General features: G+C 40.6%; 1 protein-coding gene across 1 annotated transcript in view; it reads right to left on the reverse strand.

Moving 5' to 3' along the window:
• Positions 1–14,226: 14,226 nt before the first annotated feature.
• USP13 (ubiquitin specific peptidase 13) overlaps positions 14,227–19,036 on the reverse strand; it is a 104,472-nt gene continuing 99,662 nt past the window's right edge. Inside the window, exons 20-21 of the mRNA XM_033135075.1 lie at positions 16,255–16,339; positions 14,227–14,382 (exon numbers count right to left, since the gene is read on the reverse strand). Coding sequence (XP_032990966.1) covers positions 14,289–14,382; positions 16,255–16,339 — 179 coding nt within the window. The 3' untranslated portion in view covers positions 14,227–14,288. The remainder of the gene's footprint in view (positions 14,383–16,254; positions 16,340–19,036) is intronic.

A 19,036-nucleotide genomic window follows, 5' to 3' on the forward strand; every position in this document is an offset into this window, starting at 1 on the left:
CCAAGTCAAGTTGTTGTCCTTTCAATCTTAATTGTGGAGGGCGCAGCTCAGCTCCAGGTCCAGTTGCCAGTTGCTAGTTGCAGGGGGTGCAGCCCACCATCCCTTGAGGAAGCCATCTGGGAGGCAACTCAGCTCAAGGTGCCATGTTCAATCTTCTTAGTTGCAGGGGGCAGAGCCCACCATCCCTTGCGGGACTCGAGGAGTTGAACCGGCAACCTTGTAGTTGAGAGCCAAGCACTGGCCCATGTGGAAATCGAACCGGCAGCCTTCGGAGTTAGGAGCATGGAGCTCCAACCGCCTGAGCCACCAGTCTGGCCCCTATACATCTTTTTAAAGTGTATACACATTCTTTTAAGGCAGCACTGTTTTTTGGCATCTTATCCTCAGGGCGTGAAATTGTTGTTTAAATTATTTTTTCCATTTCATAGGGTAATTGGTTCCCTTCTGAGGCACCCTGGGAAGGCTTTGGGTTTCTTTTTTCTTGTGTTACTGAGTAGCAGCTGAGATCTCTTAGAGGACAGTACTATTTTACAAGAGTGGCTGCTCAATTGCATAAATGTGACTTTCAAGGACCGATTTCAACTGTAGATTGGATGCAAATGCAGAGAAGGCTAGTGGTCATTGCTGAATTTCAACAAATGTTGTAACTATGTGTAGTGGGCGATTTCCACGTCCAGGTAAGGAGGAGATAGAGGGATAAGGAAGAAGAGGGAAAGGACTAAAGCATCCACTTACTGGGATAATCATATTGAGTCATCATTCCCTTGGCTTTCTCCCAAGATTACTCCCCGTGACTCCTTGAAAGAAAGGCAGATCTTGTCCACCAGGAAACTTGAATGGAAAACTACGAGCTGTGCTTTCTCAGGCAATTAATCAGCAAATTAGTGATACTTAACTGGGTTAGAATATCCAGGACACACTCATTTTCACTGTCTTATGCTTCTTTCCTCATTCTTGTCTTTAAAGAGAACTATTGCTTTGAATCTTGGGTCCATGTCTAGATACTCCTACTAGATAAATCTTTCTTATATACTCTTGCTGTACAAGCAACACTTAAACACAACTGTAGCTCTAGTCCCACTTATAACAGGAACTCCCCACTCTTTACCATGAACTTTGTGAGTTCCTTGGGAATATAGAGAGCAAGGTGGTCATTTTCCATCCCTTCCTCATTTGCCCCTAACCACTTCCACAAGACCGGCTATCGTTTAATGCAGCAGTTGTTGCTACTGTTATATACCTTGAAATGCTTCTAAAAGCATTCTGGAAACAGAATATTCTGAAGGCTTAGTTTGTGAGTTTGTGTGCCATCTTTTGGAGGCCTCCTATTTTAGACATTATTACACATAATTACACATAATATCAACTTTGTAAAACAATTTCAAATTCATTCCCTCTTCGAATTTTACTTCAGTTTCCCTATCTTCTCAATATTTATGGAACCGGTTAAAATTAAACTGTTTTGAATTAAGCAGCAGATACTTTTTTTTTTTTTTTTGAGGTTTGGAGATGAACTCTGGCATAAGGTTTGTAAAAAGGCAGCTTTTAAAAAGTAAAACATATAACCTCAGGTACAAAAATAATGCATGCTTTAGTACTTGCAAATCTGCCTACTCGAATACTAACCAAAGCATGCAAGATAACTTTACTGAATGTAAATTTACCCAGTGCATGATTAAGTCTCATAGGTTAGTTTATTTTTCCTTGTTTCTGAACAAGGAAAGTGTTTCCACGAACTTTGTGTTCCAGTTTTTCTATTTGCTTTTATTATCCTATCCTTGGGATTGTTTTCATGGTATTACACTGAACTTGACAGATATTCAAACGTCTGGTTTTTGCAGCGTTGCAGCCAATGCCAAACTAATTCTCAGAGGAATCCAGGTACTTATACATCCAAACAATTTGTAAAAACCAGTTGAGGCACAGCAGATCCAAAACTGAAGCAAAATCCATATGTCTATTAAACAAAATTGTGTTGATTGCCTCACACAGTTTTGAATTCTAAATTCTCAATTGTGCATTTCAAATTTTTTTTCTAAAAGTTTAAGACTAAATTATAAATACTGACATTCTAAATAAGGTGGGAGGTTAGAGTAATGTCAGCCACGTGAAAACCATTACAGGCAAAGCGGACATGGGGCCTTAATATCCACAGATTTCCCATAACGACTGTGTGGGATGTCACACTATCGTGGTCACCATGGCCCTATTTTTATGGTACATGAGCTACTTGAGTCCACATTCCCTTGGGAAGCTGGACTTGGTCAATATGTCTAAAAAACACTGAAATTCAGGGGTGATGAGGTGATTTCATAGTCACTCAGAACAACTCTGAAGTCCTGTCACTGTCTTTTTTTCTGTAACCCCTGTCTTATTGAAAAAATGTGGAACACGGAGACCAGAAATGGAGGGAGCAAAACTCAGTAAGACCATAGAGTTTCTTATGTTAATAACAGCTTTGTCACCGTTTCATATACTCCTACACCCCTACACACCTACATAATAGGAGCTCAAAGAATTCCTCAAACACACAGCAAAGACCCTTGTGTGGAGGCATTAAACAGTTAAGAGGAGGGACAAAAGCAAATTAAAATGTGAGGTTTAACAAACTCTCATATGGTATTTTGCTTTGAAATTAGTTTCCACCTACTGCAACCTTTGCAAAACTACCAAAATAACACAGTCTAGAAGCAAGTGCCCCAATCCAGAAGTGTTTTCTCAGGACCTTCTCTACAAGAGAAAACTAACTTGCAATGTTACAGTGTGTCATAGCAAAACAGGCTCGGTGGGATACTTTTAGAACCACTCAAAATAATGTTTAAGTGAAAAAAAGAACAATGAGGCAGGTCTTTGATCAACAATAAAATATGTGGGGTTTTTTTGCTTTGAATTTCTTGGGGAGGGAAATAGTGTGACACAAAAAGGAATAAGGGATATATGCACTCAACTAGGTCATTTGGCAATTTCACTGACATATATAAAATTTTTGCAGAGATACCATAAAGGAATTGTGCCATGTGAGAAATGTGTTCATGACTGAATGTGTTACCAATAGTTAAAGGAAATGTAGCAAACCTAAATTTTTACCAGCTTCCTTTCAATTTGCCCCCATATCATCTAACCCAAACCCTCTTCAATTTTCATTGTCCAAATTTGTTTACATAGGTTGAAAAAACAACCTGATTGATTTAGTAAACTTTTTACAAACTATAACAAGCATTTATTAACTATTTAGAAAAGATCTTTCTATATATTTTGTATATCTATGAATACTGCATATCTAATCTAACCTAAAAATACTGTTTTGAGATAAATTCTGTGATGCTTCCTTCTCATACTCAACAATGTTTAAAATCTTGGGATTTCATTTTTAAGCTAAAATAGATAACAGAAAAATCTAGTTAAGTATTTGCATTGAGTTTCTAAATTAAAACCAACCCAAATTAAGTGTCCTATAGTAAATTAATGGCAATGGGGGGGGTGAAAGTCATTGGCATACTACGTGATAACATATCTGTGTATTTAGTGAAATATTATGTATCATAGCACAACTCTGTTGGCTATTAATGCTTCTTCTTAGTATTTCCTTGTGTTGCTCTTTGAAATAAAATTACTACCATAAAAATAAACTATCATATTGATGTGTTTAATTTACTCAGTTGGCTTATAATTTACAAAGTACCAAGATTAAGGTAGTATTTTTGTACTATTATTGGAGGCATGTCTTCCCTTTTTCACATTATTAAATTGTATTTATATATTTGTGCAATTTTAAACTATGTTTTCAAATAAACTTTGTCTGTGGCTTCAAGGTCTTTTCAGAAATCTTTCAAAATGAGATTTGTGGATCAGAATTGCTTCAAACCAAATAGAATCCAATGTGTACTACTGGTTAAAAGGTCCTTTTATTGAATATCGTTACATATGGTTTTGCATGAGTTACCTGGAAATCAGAAATGCATTTTTAGATATAAAACAAAACTTTAAAATCTTCCCCCTTTGTTAATTTTTAAAGACTAAAATATTATTTAACCTGAAATTGGATTTTGTGGGGTTTCCTTTTGTTTTTTGTTTTTTGGGTTTTTTTTTTTTTTTTTTGTAGAATAAAAGCATTAAAATATATTTCAGTTTTAGGGTCTGTTTTTGTTTTTTTTCTTTTTTCTTTTTGGTCAGTCAATAAATACTCAAGCACCTATTGTGTGCAGGTGCTGTCCTAGTGTGGGACAGTGGCTAAGCAAATTAAATCCAACTTGCCCTTGAACAGCTTAGATTTCTGTGAGAGATCAATAAATACTTTAACAAATACAAATGTCACTTGCTGCGAAGTGCTAGAACGAGGCAAATAAGGTGGTTATATTATGAGAGTGACTGGGGCTACTTTACCTATGGTCAGGAAAGGCATCTCTTAGGTCACGTTTGGGCTGAGATTTGAACAAGCAGCAGCCAGCCAAGTGGAGTTGGGGACAAGCATTCCTGGCAAAGCCAACAGCTAGTGCAAGATGCCAAGACAGGAATGAGCGTGGTGTGTGTGTTCAGGCAGAAAGGACCCCAGGATGGCGAGAGCTATGAGCTGGGGTGACCTTTCAAGAGGCCCTTGTAAGGTCACCCTTACAAGGGCAGATCATAGGCGGCCTTCCCAGAGCAGCGTAAAGGACAGATTTGCCCCCAAGCAGAGGACAGATGCCACTGAGATGGAAGCGGATGTATTTCCGAAACATTTACTAATGTTTCTTGAATGGTCAGGTAGTTGATGGAGGAACAGCAGGCTCAGATGAAGAGAGAGGGAAACTGGGGCGCCCCCTCTCCCTCTTCACCGTCCCGTTTTGATCAGAGACAGCACTTAACCTTGGTGGAATTCCATTTTCTCCTCTATAAAATCCAGCTGGACATCTTTCTTTCCTGCTTCACGGTTCTTCTATATAAGGTAAAAGTCCACCTACCTAGTGGTGATGGTGGCTCCTCTCCCCACCCCTTGCAGAACTCAAACCTCTTTTAACGTTTCGTACCCCCACTTTTAAACATGAATTCCATTAATTTCCTCAAATAGCTGCCTCACTCCATGTGTGTATATAAAAGCAGCCCGAGGTTTGAAGGGTTCTGTACATTTCTTTCCACGGCTCCATAAGGTAATACCTTACCTGTGCAGTACTTCAGGGCTCACAGAGGAATTTGTTTTTCTCTCCTTTGCTTACACCTCAAAACAAATAGTGCTGCCTGGTACTCATCTTAATGAATCAGAACATTAGGAACTGATGGTTAATTTTAGTATTGTGCCCTATGGAACGAAATCACTGATTCTCAGTGGGCTTGAGTTTGCTCACCTGGGTTTAGAAGGGTGGAGAATGGTCAGTGTGACCTTCTGAGCTGAAGCTAACATTCACTGAAACCTACCATGTGCCAGATTCTTAAACTAGATGTTTCTACTCTGCCATTTTAACCCCAGTGGACATCTAGAACCAACCTATGTCTTTACCCTACAAATAATGCATCCAGTCCATAATTAATATTACTGCAAATAATGAACATAATAGCAAAAACTGTGCCAGGTGAAAAAAAATGTCTTATAGATTAAAAACTGACTAAAGCTCACATCTAATATTAAAAATTGCAAAACTGACCCAGGAAAACGTAAGCTTGAGAGATGTTACCAAGATGAAGACTAAGCCTGCTCAAAGTAAAATTTGCTGTTGATTACAAATTGACAAAAGAACAAAATCTTCACAAAATTTAGCTTTGTAAAATTTGGCCTGGGAAAGCTGGACCCAGTGGAAATAATAGCTGCAAAAGGGGGATTTGCAATAACAAAGGTTATTGGGAACAGGGAAATTTTGATGAGGACCAGATACTTAAAGATAACTCAGCCTGTCCTCATAAAATGTACAGAATTGATACCAATTAAACTAATTTCATTAAAATAGAAAGGAAAATATAAAAGCTTGAAAAGAGTTCAACTAGATAACTATTTCATACCTCCTCCTCTTTCCTCAAATCCCATGTCTCCCCATACACCCTCTAAGCTGGCGATCTTGCTTTCTATTTCCCTGAGACAATCAGAACAGGCAGGAGAGAATTCCCAGACTCGGTGGCACTCTATCTTCTCACTGCTGCATCTAAACTCCAGGTCTCCGCCTTCTCCTGCCCCCACAGACAGGCTTTCCAGACCCCTGTCTAAAGTCATCTCCGACTTTGGCACCAGGTCCCATCAAGCCTTCCCCCTCTTAGTTGATTTCAACTACATTCTTCAATTACTCCCAACAAAAGCTTTGGAGTCAGTCTTAGTTACTCTCATTCCTTCACACCTCATATCCTATCCCTCAGGAAATCCTACTTGGCCTTACCCTCAAGTGTATCCAGAATCTGACCATCCCTCCTACCCCCACTGCTACCACCCCATCCATCTGAGACATCATCCTCTCTCACCTTGCTAACCACAGCAGCCCCTACTCCTATCCCTGCCCTCTGTCATCTAGTCGAAACAATCTTCCTGAAGCTTTGGTCAGATCGGGCCATGGCCCTGCTCAGGACCCTGTCTGTAATGGCACTCCTCTGCACTCTTGAGTCAAGAGCTTCCAGTGGCCTCCTGGTCTCGACACTCTGGCCCCTCTGATCTCCTCTCCCACTACTCTCCCTTCTCTCCAACCCCTGGTCTCCTGGCTGCTTCTGACAAACTAGCTTTGTTCCCACCCTGGAGCCTCTCCTCCTGCTAGTTCCTCTGACAAGCATATCTTTCCCAAAAGACGTTCGGATGACTCTCATCTCCTTTAAGTCTTCGTTCTAATCTCACCTCCAAACTATGCCTTCCCTGCGTGCCGTATCTAGTACAATCTGTACCTCCAGCCCAGCTCTACATTTTCTGTCTTCCATATCACTTAATATCTTGTAATACATTATATAATTTACTTATTTATGTTTAGTATCTGTCGCTCCCTGCTAGAAAATAAACTGGAGGACAGAGATCCTTGTCTACTTTACTGATACATCTAATAAAAGCAACGCCTAGCATGTAGTAGGTGTTTAGTGTTTACTGAATGATGAACGACACTATATAGGTTAACAAAATTAATTGGTTTAATGGAATTATCTCTAGCAAAATACTTTTGAAAAAGTCATCAACGTTGGTATAATTCTGAGTCCTAAAAAAAAAATGGGTTTAGACTGAAACAAAGGGTCAAAACCTCTACGGAGTCAAAATGCTGATGTATGTATATGGGTTAAAATGTGATGTAAAATAGCACAGTAAAAATATCCTGTGTCCATCAGACTGACTGATGCTTTAAGTAGCTCAAGTGTTATCATTCCCACTGCACAGAGGAGACAGCCTCAGGATACGAGGTGCTTACCAAAGTCACATAGCTCGGGGCAGATGGGTGGCTCAGTTGGTTAGCGCCTGAGCTCTGGGCAACAGCGTTGCCAGTTCAATTCCCACATGGGCCAGTGAGCTGCGCCCTCCGCAACTAGATTGAAGACAACGAGCTACAGCTGAGCTCCCAGGCAGCCGGATGGCTCAGTTGGTTGGAGTGCGTGCTCTCAACAACAAGGTTGCCGGTTCGATTCCGCAAGGGATAGTGGGCTGTGCCCCGTGCAACTAACAATGGTGACTGAGGCTGAGCTGCGCCCTCCACAACTAAGATTGAAAGGACAATGACTTGGATGGAGCTGATGGGTCCTGGGAAAACAGAAACAAAAAACAACAAAAAACAAAGTCACATAGCTAGTGTGTGTTGGGAACAGGGTGTGAACTCGTCTATATGCCTCTATGCTCACCCTTATACCTCCTACCTCCCTATATCACTGACTTCTCCTAGTAGATCTTTAAATAATTGCTTGCATAAGAGTGAAAATAACTTACTATTTTCCTATTAAATTTCCCCACGATGACTGAAGTTAGTCACTGATTCCATTGCAAAGCAGGACTGTAAGTTCAGACAGCCAATACACACACTTGGAAGCTCCCCCACTGGGCACGATGGGACATAGCAAATGAATGTGAGCAGAGCTGACTTGCCCACATGTGGGGACAGAGTCCCAGAGAACAGTTTCCAGGCTCTCGGCCTCACGTGGAGAGGTGCTGACTCGGGTAGTAGATGGCCATCGGCTGTGACTAGTTGGCCGTCAGCTGTTACGGGTTAGCCACTAGCCACTGATATAACTGCCGTGGCTGAGCTAACCAACGCGGATTGCAGTTAGCACACGGACTGCAGTTAGCAAGTGAGGTGGGTTGGCAGAGAAGTGGACGGCAGGTTGCCAATCGTGTGGCTCCTGCTTCCTGTGTCTCCAACCCAGCCGCCAGCGAGACTATAGTGGTGTGACTCCCCTATCTACGGCTCGGTGGGCGTGCCTTTGTGGCCTCCCCACATCTCATGTTCTTATGCGGGGAGCAGGAGCTGAGACCCTGCATGACACACCCCCTCATCAGAACATGGCACAACACTGACGTTGGGCGTTTCACTTGGATGTTTAATTCTTCTAAAAATGGTAAGCATTAATGAGACATATTTTAAGTAGCAACTAGCATAGCCTACAGGGTCGGCAAAAGAATGCCACCCAAAGAGGTCTACATTTTAATCCCGACACCTGTGAGCATGTTAGCTTACGTAACAAAGGGAACACTGCAGGAGTGATTAACTTAAGGACCCTGTTATGGGAAGATTATTCTGGACCGGCTGCCTGGGTCCTCACAGGAGGGAGGCAGGAGAGCCAGTCAGAGATGTGACAATGGAAGCAGACCCTGGAGTGCCACCAATGCTGTTAGAAAGCCATTAACCAAGCAATGCAAACAGCTTCTAGAAGCGGGAAAAGGCATTCAAGGAATGGATTCTTTCCTACAAGCTTCCCTGTTGACACCTTGATTTTAGCCTTATAAGACCCATTTTCAGACTTCTGACCTAATGAATATATGGTTTAAAGTCACTCAGTTTGTGATAATTTGTTATAGCAGCCATAGGAAATTCAGCCTAGAAACGTGGTATCATAGAAGTGTTGAACTCTCTTGATGCAACTATCGCCAATTCTGCTGTACCTGTGTTGAGGAAGCCACCAGCAAGCTGAGATCCAGGAAACCCCAGAAAGGTCTCAGGTGACTCCAATATTCAACTTGACATCCAGCAGAGAAAGTGTAAAACGCAACAGACCCCTCCCTCCTTCTCAGAGGTAACATGTACCATCGCTGATGCCCCACTGCTGTTGGGAGCCAGGCAGCTTTGGTGCCCACACAAAGAAACACTAAAAGGAAACACGATTAATCACTGCCTCAAGTTACCTGTTCCACAGATGAACGAGAGCCTGCAAAGGACAGAATTTGTTTACTTGGCATTTTGCAAAAGAAAAAAGAAGAGCCATAAAGGGACCTCTGATTGTGAGAATAGCTTTTAATTTTAAAACAATTGAAGCAATAAATCATCCATCTCCCTTTCCATCACAGGTAAATAGTCTCCCAAAACATCTGAGATAATTTAAGCAACAACTGTGACTAGTGCAAAATAAAATGAATACAAACTCTTTTAGGAACCAGCATCGGAACCAGCTGGGCAGGTGGGCGCAGGTGACAGGTTCAGCCTCTGCCAAGTCCAAGAGCAGCAGTGCAATTGGAGCGGCAAGAGTTACACAGTATTTCAACACACCTGGCTCTGAACAGACTGAACAACACCTGGGGAGGGGAAACCACAAGAGAATGTTGCCTAAAGTGAAACAAATATGCCCACACCTTCCCGTGGCTACCATCCTTGGCACCTGGAAGTCACTTGAAAAATAAGTGCAAAGTTACCAGACTCTAGGAAAAGCTGAAGTGACAGGGTTTGGGGCTTACTTACTTTTATCTTTTAACTTAGGTCTCATACCTACTGGTTTTCTACATAGGAAAACCTTCTGCTTTCTCGAAGGCATTCTGCGCCTCACAGTGCTGCCGATTCCAGCAAAAATATCTGTGTTGCTTCTACCCGGATGCTTCAGACAATTACCTTCCATACCCAAGGCATTTTGCTGCCAACCACAGCATCTAAGGCTATAGACGCTCTGCCCAATAGAAGTACAATGAGAGCCACATGTCTAATTTTAAATCTTTTGGTAGGCACATTAAAAAAAGATAAAAAGGAATAAGTGAAGTTTTTGTAATATCTCATTTACTGTATCTAAAATAGTGTCATTTCCACAATGGGATTTATAGATGATGTAATGCAGAATTGTACACCTGAAATCTATGTAATTTTACTAACAATTGTCACCCCGGTAAGTTAAAAAAAAAGTGTAATTTCAACATGAATTCGATATAATCAATATTGATGAAATATTTTACACTTTTTTTTTGGTATCAGGGCTTCAAAATCTGTTTTGTATTTTATGTGCACGGCACAATCTCCATTTGGACAAGCTAAATTTCAAAAGGTCCCTAGTCCCATGTGGCTACTTAGACTACTGCATTGAATAGCGCAGGTCTAGAGAATCTTAATACACACTCAGGATGATTCACTGAGTAGGGAATCTCGTGGCACAAAGTAGGTGATTGTACACACCGACTTAAGAGTACAGAACCTTGTTCTGTAACCAAGGATTTCAGACCTAAGGTAAAGGATAGAATCACATTTTATCTAATCCTGTCCCCTTTCTGTCCGTCGTCACCTGCCATCTATCTCCCCACAGATTATGTGATTTAGTAACCATGATGCCTACAAGATGAAAAGACATCTTTCTGTGATAGACAACTTTCTCAGCACTTATTTGGGGATCATAGCTAGAACTGACTTTGAATAAGAAAAAGTTCTATAAAAGTTCTATAAAGTTCTATAAATGACAGACTTAGCTGAAGGTAGGTCAGAGGTTTGTCAGCGCAGGGGTGCGTTTTAAATAGATTTTTTTTGTTTGTTTTTGAGGGGGATGGATTGGGAAGTGGAGAGCTTCAAGAGAGGGGCAAATGTAGTCATTACCAAAGAAGGTAATTTTCCCAAGAAAGTCTGAACAGAATTCAGAGTGGGGACACTAAAAATGAGGCAGGTTCTAAACTGGGGTATATGAGCTGTAACAAATCAAAACCGTAACATCTAACCTCTGTGTGATCCCTCACCTCTCACATGTCTGACCCCAGTAGTAACCATAGGAAAATAAAAATAGAATAGACTGTTAGGGCAGCAAGGGACTTCTGAGCTTATCTGGTCTAACCCACTCATTGTAAAGAAAAAGGCGCACAGAGGTAAAATGACTGGGCCCCATGGCACTCAGAGCTGGAGTCAGGCTGCAAACCCAGAGGCTCTCGCACTATGAACTGCAAATGAGCAGTTCAGATCAAGGGACTAACGGATGCTGGGAGCGAGCGGCTCGCGCCGGATGTCCTGCAGCCCAACGTGAGCACAGGGCAGGGCAGGCACATTCTCTTGTAGGTGGGAGAAAACAGCCAAGGCAACTCAAAATACTGAAGCAACAGTGATGTAAAATGGCATGAAAACGTGATTCTCCCAATAGTCCTTTCTGCATACTTATTTCCCCTTTAAAAAAAAAACACAAAAAAACCAATTTGAACCAAACTGGATTTCTGATTAGTTATATGGGCATTTAGATCAACTGACAAAATAAAAACTTTGATACATTGTATTTTCCAAAGACACATTCATTGGGATTTTACACAAATGGGTATCAAAAGATATTTACAGGAAAAAGTGCTCTCTTTTACAATACACCCACACCAGTAAGAATTTCACAATTATACCACCACACTTCACACGGGACTCCTAACAGGCTGATAATCAGCTGACAAAAATCCACACATTGTTCTAGTATTCTCAGTCGCAAATAATCTCATCCACATACACGTGTAAAATTAAGCAGTATGTTCCAGACTTTTATTCCAGGGAAACCTACTTTGTATATATTAAGGAAAACATATAAATACATTTTTAGGCAAGAAAGAAACTCATTATTTGATCCAGTTTTCCCCCAATTCTCCATCTGAAATAAAGAATAGCACATATACAAAACTTTGCATTATAGAAATAGCCCTTTGTTTTGTGAGGCAGAAAAAGAAAGGTGGCCATATTATACATTTTACAATATGTTGAGGCATCAAAAGGGCTAAATTTATTTTTCTACTTAATTAAATATTGTATAGCCTATAATTATATTGATTTTACACCATTCATTTTGTAAAGTTTTATTATAAAATTTTTATTTTGCTCAAAATACACATGCTATCTTTTTGCACATTTCAATCCAAATCCCCAATCACCCCCTAACCCTCCCAGCCCCCCAAAAAAGGCCTTCACTTTGTAGTAGCATTGAAAACCAGTCATTTTTGATTTGGAGTCATTATTCTGTGATACTCAGCCCTAATGAGACTAGATTTTGTAAGGCTGCTCAGCGTGGGGATTTCTACAGGAGTCAGGGACTCGTGTGACAGAGTGGGGCTGCTTTAGGATGTCCGAGTCAGCATTAAAAGGTGACACCAGTGGGCCGAGTTTAGTAGAGAATTACTGCACCATGAGCTCCCTCCTTATGCCCATCTCATTTGTCCCCAAACTGAAAACATCAGATGAGAGAGGGAGGGAGCGCTCTACTAGTCCCCGCCATGGCACACCGCCTGCTACTCTGGAAAGGTTCATCACATCAAATCTCACCATAGCCTCCAAGCACAGTGGGAAAGAGAGCAGGTGTGGTCACACCATTGTGCAGACAAGGAAAGTGGGGCACAGGGAGGATGAGGGACTTGCCCAGCGAGGAGACGCACCCAGGTGTCTGGGCTGCATCCTGGGCTCCGACAGCCTCGCTCACACTGTCACTGATCTGGGAGACAGGCTCCACCATAACCAAATCCTGGTGGTTCACAACTCGCTGTGCATAATCCGTCATCTGTGCTGTATTTCACCCAACTGGTTCTACATTATTTTCCTACAGTTTCTAGAAAGATCCCTCATACCAATCAAATGCATGGTAAGCAGACAGCAGCAAAGCCTTTTTCATTTGACTGAATCATCTGAAATAGAAACTCCAGAATTGGTACAGAGCAATAGGAAAAGTCTAGAGCACTAACATTCCAGTTTTTCATCACATTTGAAATTTTGATCTAATTTCAGGTTGCCACTAAAATACTGAAATACCAAATGGAAATGATGGTCTTTCATAATGTCATATAAAGTTTCTTTGCATCTGAAATCCTTCAAGCGCCTAAGATCACACATTGTTGGTCACAGTAGCAGAAAGGCAGTGAAGAAGGCAAGTCAGAAGGTCATTAGCAAAGAAAGGGCAGAGATGAGACTCTGGCCCCAGAAACGTAGAAATGGAGATAGGCAAAGATGAGAAAATTACAGACAAATTTGGGGCACTTAATATGATTCCAAGGAGTTTTCATGTGTTATGTTAAGAAGCTATCAGCTATTTTAACTGAAAACATACACTATACCTTAGGGGGAAGGATTGCTGAGAAAGAAAATTCATCTGCCTTTGGCAAAGAATAATACTGTGTCGCTGTGGGCATCTGGCATTACACCACCAATGTCACAAGCCCAAGTGAATTCTTGACAGCACTTAAAGGGATGACTCAGCCCTTTTTACGCCTGAAAATCTAAGTCGGGAACTAATTTCTTAAACTGTTCCTGAGTTATAGTTTCTTTAAAATATTTACTTACTTTTGCCAGCTATGCTGAATGCCAACTATCTTAACCTTTAAAAACCAACCCGTCACAGATTTCCTCATTAACTTATAAAGGTCTCAACACTCTCGGTCTCATTCTCACACACATTCGCACAATCGCATTCTGAATTTTGATATGATTAAATTAAAAATATCTTCCATTGCAAATGCTCTAATCTATTATACATGGATGGGTCAGAAATTATCATGTGTAATGAAAAACTTATGTCACAAATAAAGCCCAACCCAGTTACTGATTTTCGATATGAAACAAAAGTGGGCTTTTCATTTATTGTGGGTGAGGCCATACCACTGGCCCCAATACTTGGTTTCTCTGGAGGCAAAATAGAGGGCTGGTGGCACATTCATGTTTTTGATGTGTCAGTGCAGATCCCCCACCAGTGACAGGAATACATTTTTTTTTAATCATCCTCTCCTTGAACATTTATAAAAAGAAAAACTATCTACAGTAGTGTATCTTCACTAATAGAAATTTCTTCCCAGATCTATTTCAGAAGGCGTCAAATGATGTTCTTTAAATAAACTATAAATACCCCATGTATTCCTTCATGTTGGGCTGTCCCAACTTCTTACTTTTTCCTTTTTTTGTGTTGTTTTTTTTTTTTTTGGCAAATTAAAAAGGCGTATGGCTTCTCGCCATTTGTCTGTCTGAGGTTTAGCTTGGTATCCTGCGGTAAAAGTACATGTAGCCCAGGTCTTTGGGGGGCCTTTCTGAGGCACAGACTTTGTGGTCATTGTAGATCACCCATCTGAAAACAAAAACAGAAACATTTGATGGATTTAAGTCAGTTCCAGGAAACTTTACAGAAAAAATTACTGCACCATACTTCAAAGAATCAAGATGTTTTAAGATAACCAAACTCAAGTTTGTCGTATAAAAAGGAACAGAAAGGTGGTGGGAAATTATAATTGTTTTTTTGTTTTGCTTTTATTCTCAAGCTCAATCAAAAAGCAGCTACTAAAAGAACCTCCAAACATTTTTAAACCCTTCGACCTCATAAATCTGTTTGCAGAAATCTCTAGTCTCAAAAATTGAATCAAAGGATTATGTACAATGGTGTTCATTTCAGCCTTAGGTATAAAACTAACTCAACGGTGATGGAAGGGGAGCTGACTCTGGGTGGTGAACACACAGTGTGATTTATGGATGATGTGATTCAGAATTGCACAACTGAAATCTATGTAATTCTACTAACAATTGTCACCCCAATAAATAAAAAAGAATTAAAAAAAAAAAAAAAAAAAAAAAAAAAAAAAAAAACTAACTCAAAATCAGAAGTAAATAGCCGTGCAGTGAACTATTCTGCAACTACTGAAATGTCTTCAAAGAATATTTGGTAAAGTGAGAAAATAATCACAATATAATACGTAATGAAAAAAGCAGTTTACAAAATTCTATGTACTGTGTACATAATTTAAGCTTTTAGAAAAGTTACAAATACATCTGTATATTTATACATAATATGTGTATACAGACATACACACCCTCTCCCAATGAAAATAATAAAACAAAGAGAAATATATCAAAATATAGACCATGGTTATCTCTAGGCTTCCAGATGATACATTTTTGTATGTTTTTATACTTTACCAATTCCGTGTAATGACTTTTATTGTTTTCTAAATTATAAACTATTTCTCTAAGTATTTTTAAAGGAACTATCATGCTTGGTAATAAAAAGAATTCACTATAAATCAAGTCCTTGTGCTACTTATTTTATTAATCACATGAAGACAATACTAAAAGATACATCAGAAAGGAACACAGTTGAGTGCTGGGTGAGAATTAATCACGCCTGCAGCACGAGGCCAAGGGTGAGAGGTCAACATCCTACAGGAGAGGCCACAGTTACATGTTTCTTCAGTGTCCACGTGGCCTGAACACGGCCTCGAGCAGGAGTGTCAACCCATTGGCAGCTCAGTGGGGAGGTGAAGGAAGAGAAACCAGTGGGCCCTGTGGGGATTCGGGCCAGGGAGAAGGTTCTGAAGAGAACAGCAGCCTTACATCTCCTGTCTCCTCTCTCTCATTCACAATTCACCACACACCTAACAATTCTACTTAAGAAACCAAGAAACCTACTGCAAGTGCAGTAATGCAAAACACTGGATGTTTGGGGTTGCCAGATAAAACACAGGATACCCAGTCAAATTTGAATATCAGGTAAGCAATAAGTAATTCTTAGTATAAGTATGTATGTCCTGTGCAATATTTGAGACACAATCATACTAAAAAAGTTATTCATTGTTTATCTGTAATTCAAATGTAATAGAGCATCCAGGTTTTCTTGTTTTGTTGGCTACATCTGGCAAGCCTATGGAAGTCCCAAATAGCACATATATTCTGCTGCAGGATGCATCTTTATTTGGGGAAGTCAACTTGGTTTGATGGTTGAGAGTGGCTTTGAATACCAGCTCTGACACAGCTACTTACTAGCTAAGGTCAAGATGTTCAGCCCCCATAAGCTTTAGTGTTTGATGTGTAAAATAGCTTTAAGAATATATCCTACAAGACCAGTGTGAGAACCAAAGGAGATAATATACGAAGCACCTAGCAGAGTGCCTGGCACACAGTAGGCATTCAATAAAACACAGAAATCACTTACTGTCTAAAGAAGACTCACCTTCCTTCCTTTTTGATGTGGCAAACATAATGGCCACTCATTGTAGATGTTCCCATGTGACTGATGAATGCAAATAATTCGTACACTATGAAAGATAAAACAGTCAGTTACAAGGCAGCATTTCTAGAAATCAACAGCACTTCTGATCAAAACTGAAAGCCCACAATTGTGTAAATCCAGCGACTGTTTAGATTGGAAGACAAAATCTATTTACCTTGCTATGCCGAAAGTGACACCAAATTCAACCTATGAATTCACAACAAGGCAGGACATAAACAATCAAAGTACAGTGGACATTAAATTCATATTTGGAAGGGTCTAATAATCGCATGACCTTGTCTGGCGGCCCAGTGCGCGGGTCTTGGCTCTATCCCTTGCATGGGGTCAGAGAAGGTGTTACATTTCTCTGAGGCCATTTTTTCAGAGATGAAAAATCCACCCACTTCACAAGGTTGTATGAGGCTTAAATGAGCAATTCGGATGAAAATACCATACAAATGTCAGGATTCTGAGGAAGATAGCAGATGGCTGTTACCATTCATAGAAAGGGATAATGCTTCATAATATGCTTCTTGTGATTTCTAACTTGCTCATGATTATAAACTATATGGGACTAGAAGTCAGGCTTCAAGGAGATATACAGCCTCTTAGAAAGTGAGACTGATGTGTATCCTCTAACAAGTACCTCTTGCCATATAGCACAGTATTCTGTACCAAATTCATGTTGAATGAATTTCAGCTCACGTTCGCCTGGTCAAACCTAGACGTACACAACACAAAGTGGGTTCCATGGACTAGTACCAGTCCACTCTGCAAACTGGTACAGATTACGACAAGATAGGTTCAGGAATTGAGTTAAGTGTTTATAAACTTTGATAATAATAGACATGTCTGTTGAATCTAGTAAGTAAAAAAAAGGGGCTTGCATATTCATTTTTCTAATACTCAATCTTCATCTCATTTTCCAAAGCATTGGCCTAGACAGACCCTTTCCGCTTCCCCCTACCTCTCCCATTCATTCTCTCTCGTGCTGTTCACCTATGCTCTCCCACCTACTCGGCTGTGAATCTGCAGTCCTCATCTTACTCGCCCGTCAGCACATCACACAGTGCTGATCACCTCTTCCTTCCTCAAATATCTGCCCCCCAGGACGCGACTCTCTAAGAGGTCCAGCTGCCTTATTGGCTTCTCCTCATCTCCACGACCTTTGAACTTTGGTGTCCTGGGGCTTCGACCTCAGACCTTTATTTTCTCTTTCCTGACTCTCTCTCTCTCTCTCTCTGGGTGATCTCATCCAGTCTGATGGCATTAAATGGAATTATTTTCTTAATTTCCAGAATGTTCATTGCTAATATATGGAAATACAAATGCATTTTGTGTATTGATCTTGTTTCCCATGACCTTGCTGAACCCATTTATTAGTTCTAACAGTTTTTAGTGGATTCCGTATGATTTTCTACATACAAAATCATGTCATCTGCAAATAGAGACAGTTTTACTTTTTCCTTGCTAATGTGCGTGCCTTTTCTTTCTTTTTGTTCCCTGACTGCCTTGGCTAGAACTGTAACCTCCTGGTACGATTCTAAGCATGAACATCCTAACCTTGTTCCTGATCTTAGGGGCTCATGTTAGCTGGAGGGTTTTTTGCAGATGCCCTTTACGAGGCTGAGGAAGTTCCCTTTCATTCCTAGTCTGTTGAGCATTCTCCCCTCAGCCCAGATACATCACAGTCAACGGCAGTTCCATTCTTCCAATAACTCAGGACAAAAGCTTGACCTCCCTTTCACACACCCGATTCATCAGCAAATCCTGTCAGCATTTCCTTCAGAATATATCCAGAATTCAACCACATCTCACCACATCCATTAGTGACCCCTCATCCAAGTCACCGGCATCTCTTGTCTGAATTTTTAAAATAGCTTCCTGACTGGGCTCCCTGCTTCCTCCCTTGCCCCCTACCGACTATTCTCAGTATGGCTGTCAGAGTGGCTTTTAAATGGAAGTCAAATTGTGGTTCTTACTGGCAAAAACCCTCCAGTGGTGCCCTTTATCTCCGAGTAGTCTTTCTCCTCCAGTGGCCATGAGGTCCCCCACCTCCTCCCACGCACCCCCTCATTTGACTCCAGCTTCTCGGGCCTTCTGGCTACTCCTCCAACAACCCAGCATGCTCTGGCCTTCAAACCTTTATATTTATTGTTCCCTCTATCTGAAACTCTTTTTTCAGCTGTCATATGACTCATCCCTCACTTCGCCCAGGTCTGATATCAAATGTCATGTCAGAGGCCCTCCTTCCTGAACCACATTATAAAAGAGCAACTCTCCCTTGTACTCCCACCCCCACCCCCGAGGGCGCTTTGCTGTCGTTCATACAGCGTGGAGTCACACCTACCATGTCACATACTTACATGTGCATGTATTTATTGTCTGTCTCCTTTTATTCCAGGCTAAAATACAGAGCCATAATAACAAGAAGGTTTCTGTTTGTTTACGCAAATATTCCAGGCACAGAGAACAGAGTTTAGCATGCAGAAGACACTAAGTATTTATTGAATGTATAAATAAATGAATGAATGAAGGAATGACAACCTTCACTCCATTTCCTTACTTGTTCTTATATCATCTTATATTGTATTTGTTTTTATAAACCACCCACCAAAGCATAAATTGGAGTACAAATTAGTGAAATAATTATTTAAAAGAGAAATGAATCAGAGGAGATTGCCTTTCCTACCATTAACTAGCTACCACAACTGACAACCAAAAAAATCCCAGGTTTGAAACC

Source organism: Rhinolophus ferrumequinum, chromosome 2, assembly GCF_004115265.2.
Source record: "Rhinolophus ferrumequinum isolate MPI-CBG mRhiFer1 chromosome 2, mRhiFer1_v1.p, whole genome shotgun sequence".
Taxonomy (NCBI): Eukaryota; Metazoa; Chordata; class Mammalia; order Chiroptera; family Rhinolophidae; genus Rhinolophus; species Rhinolophus ferrumequinum.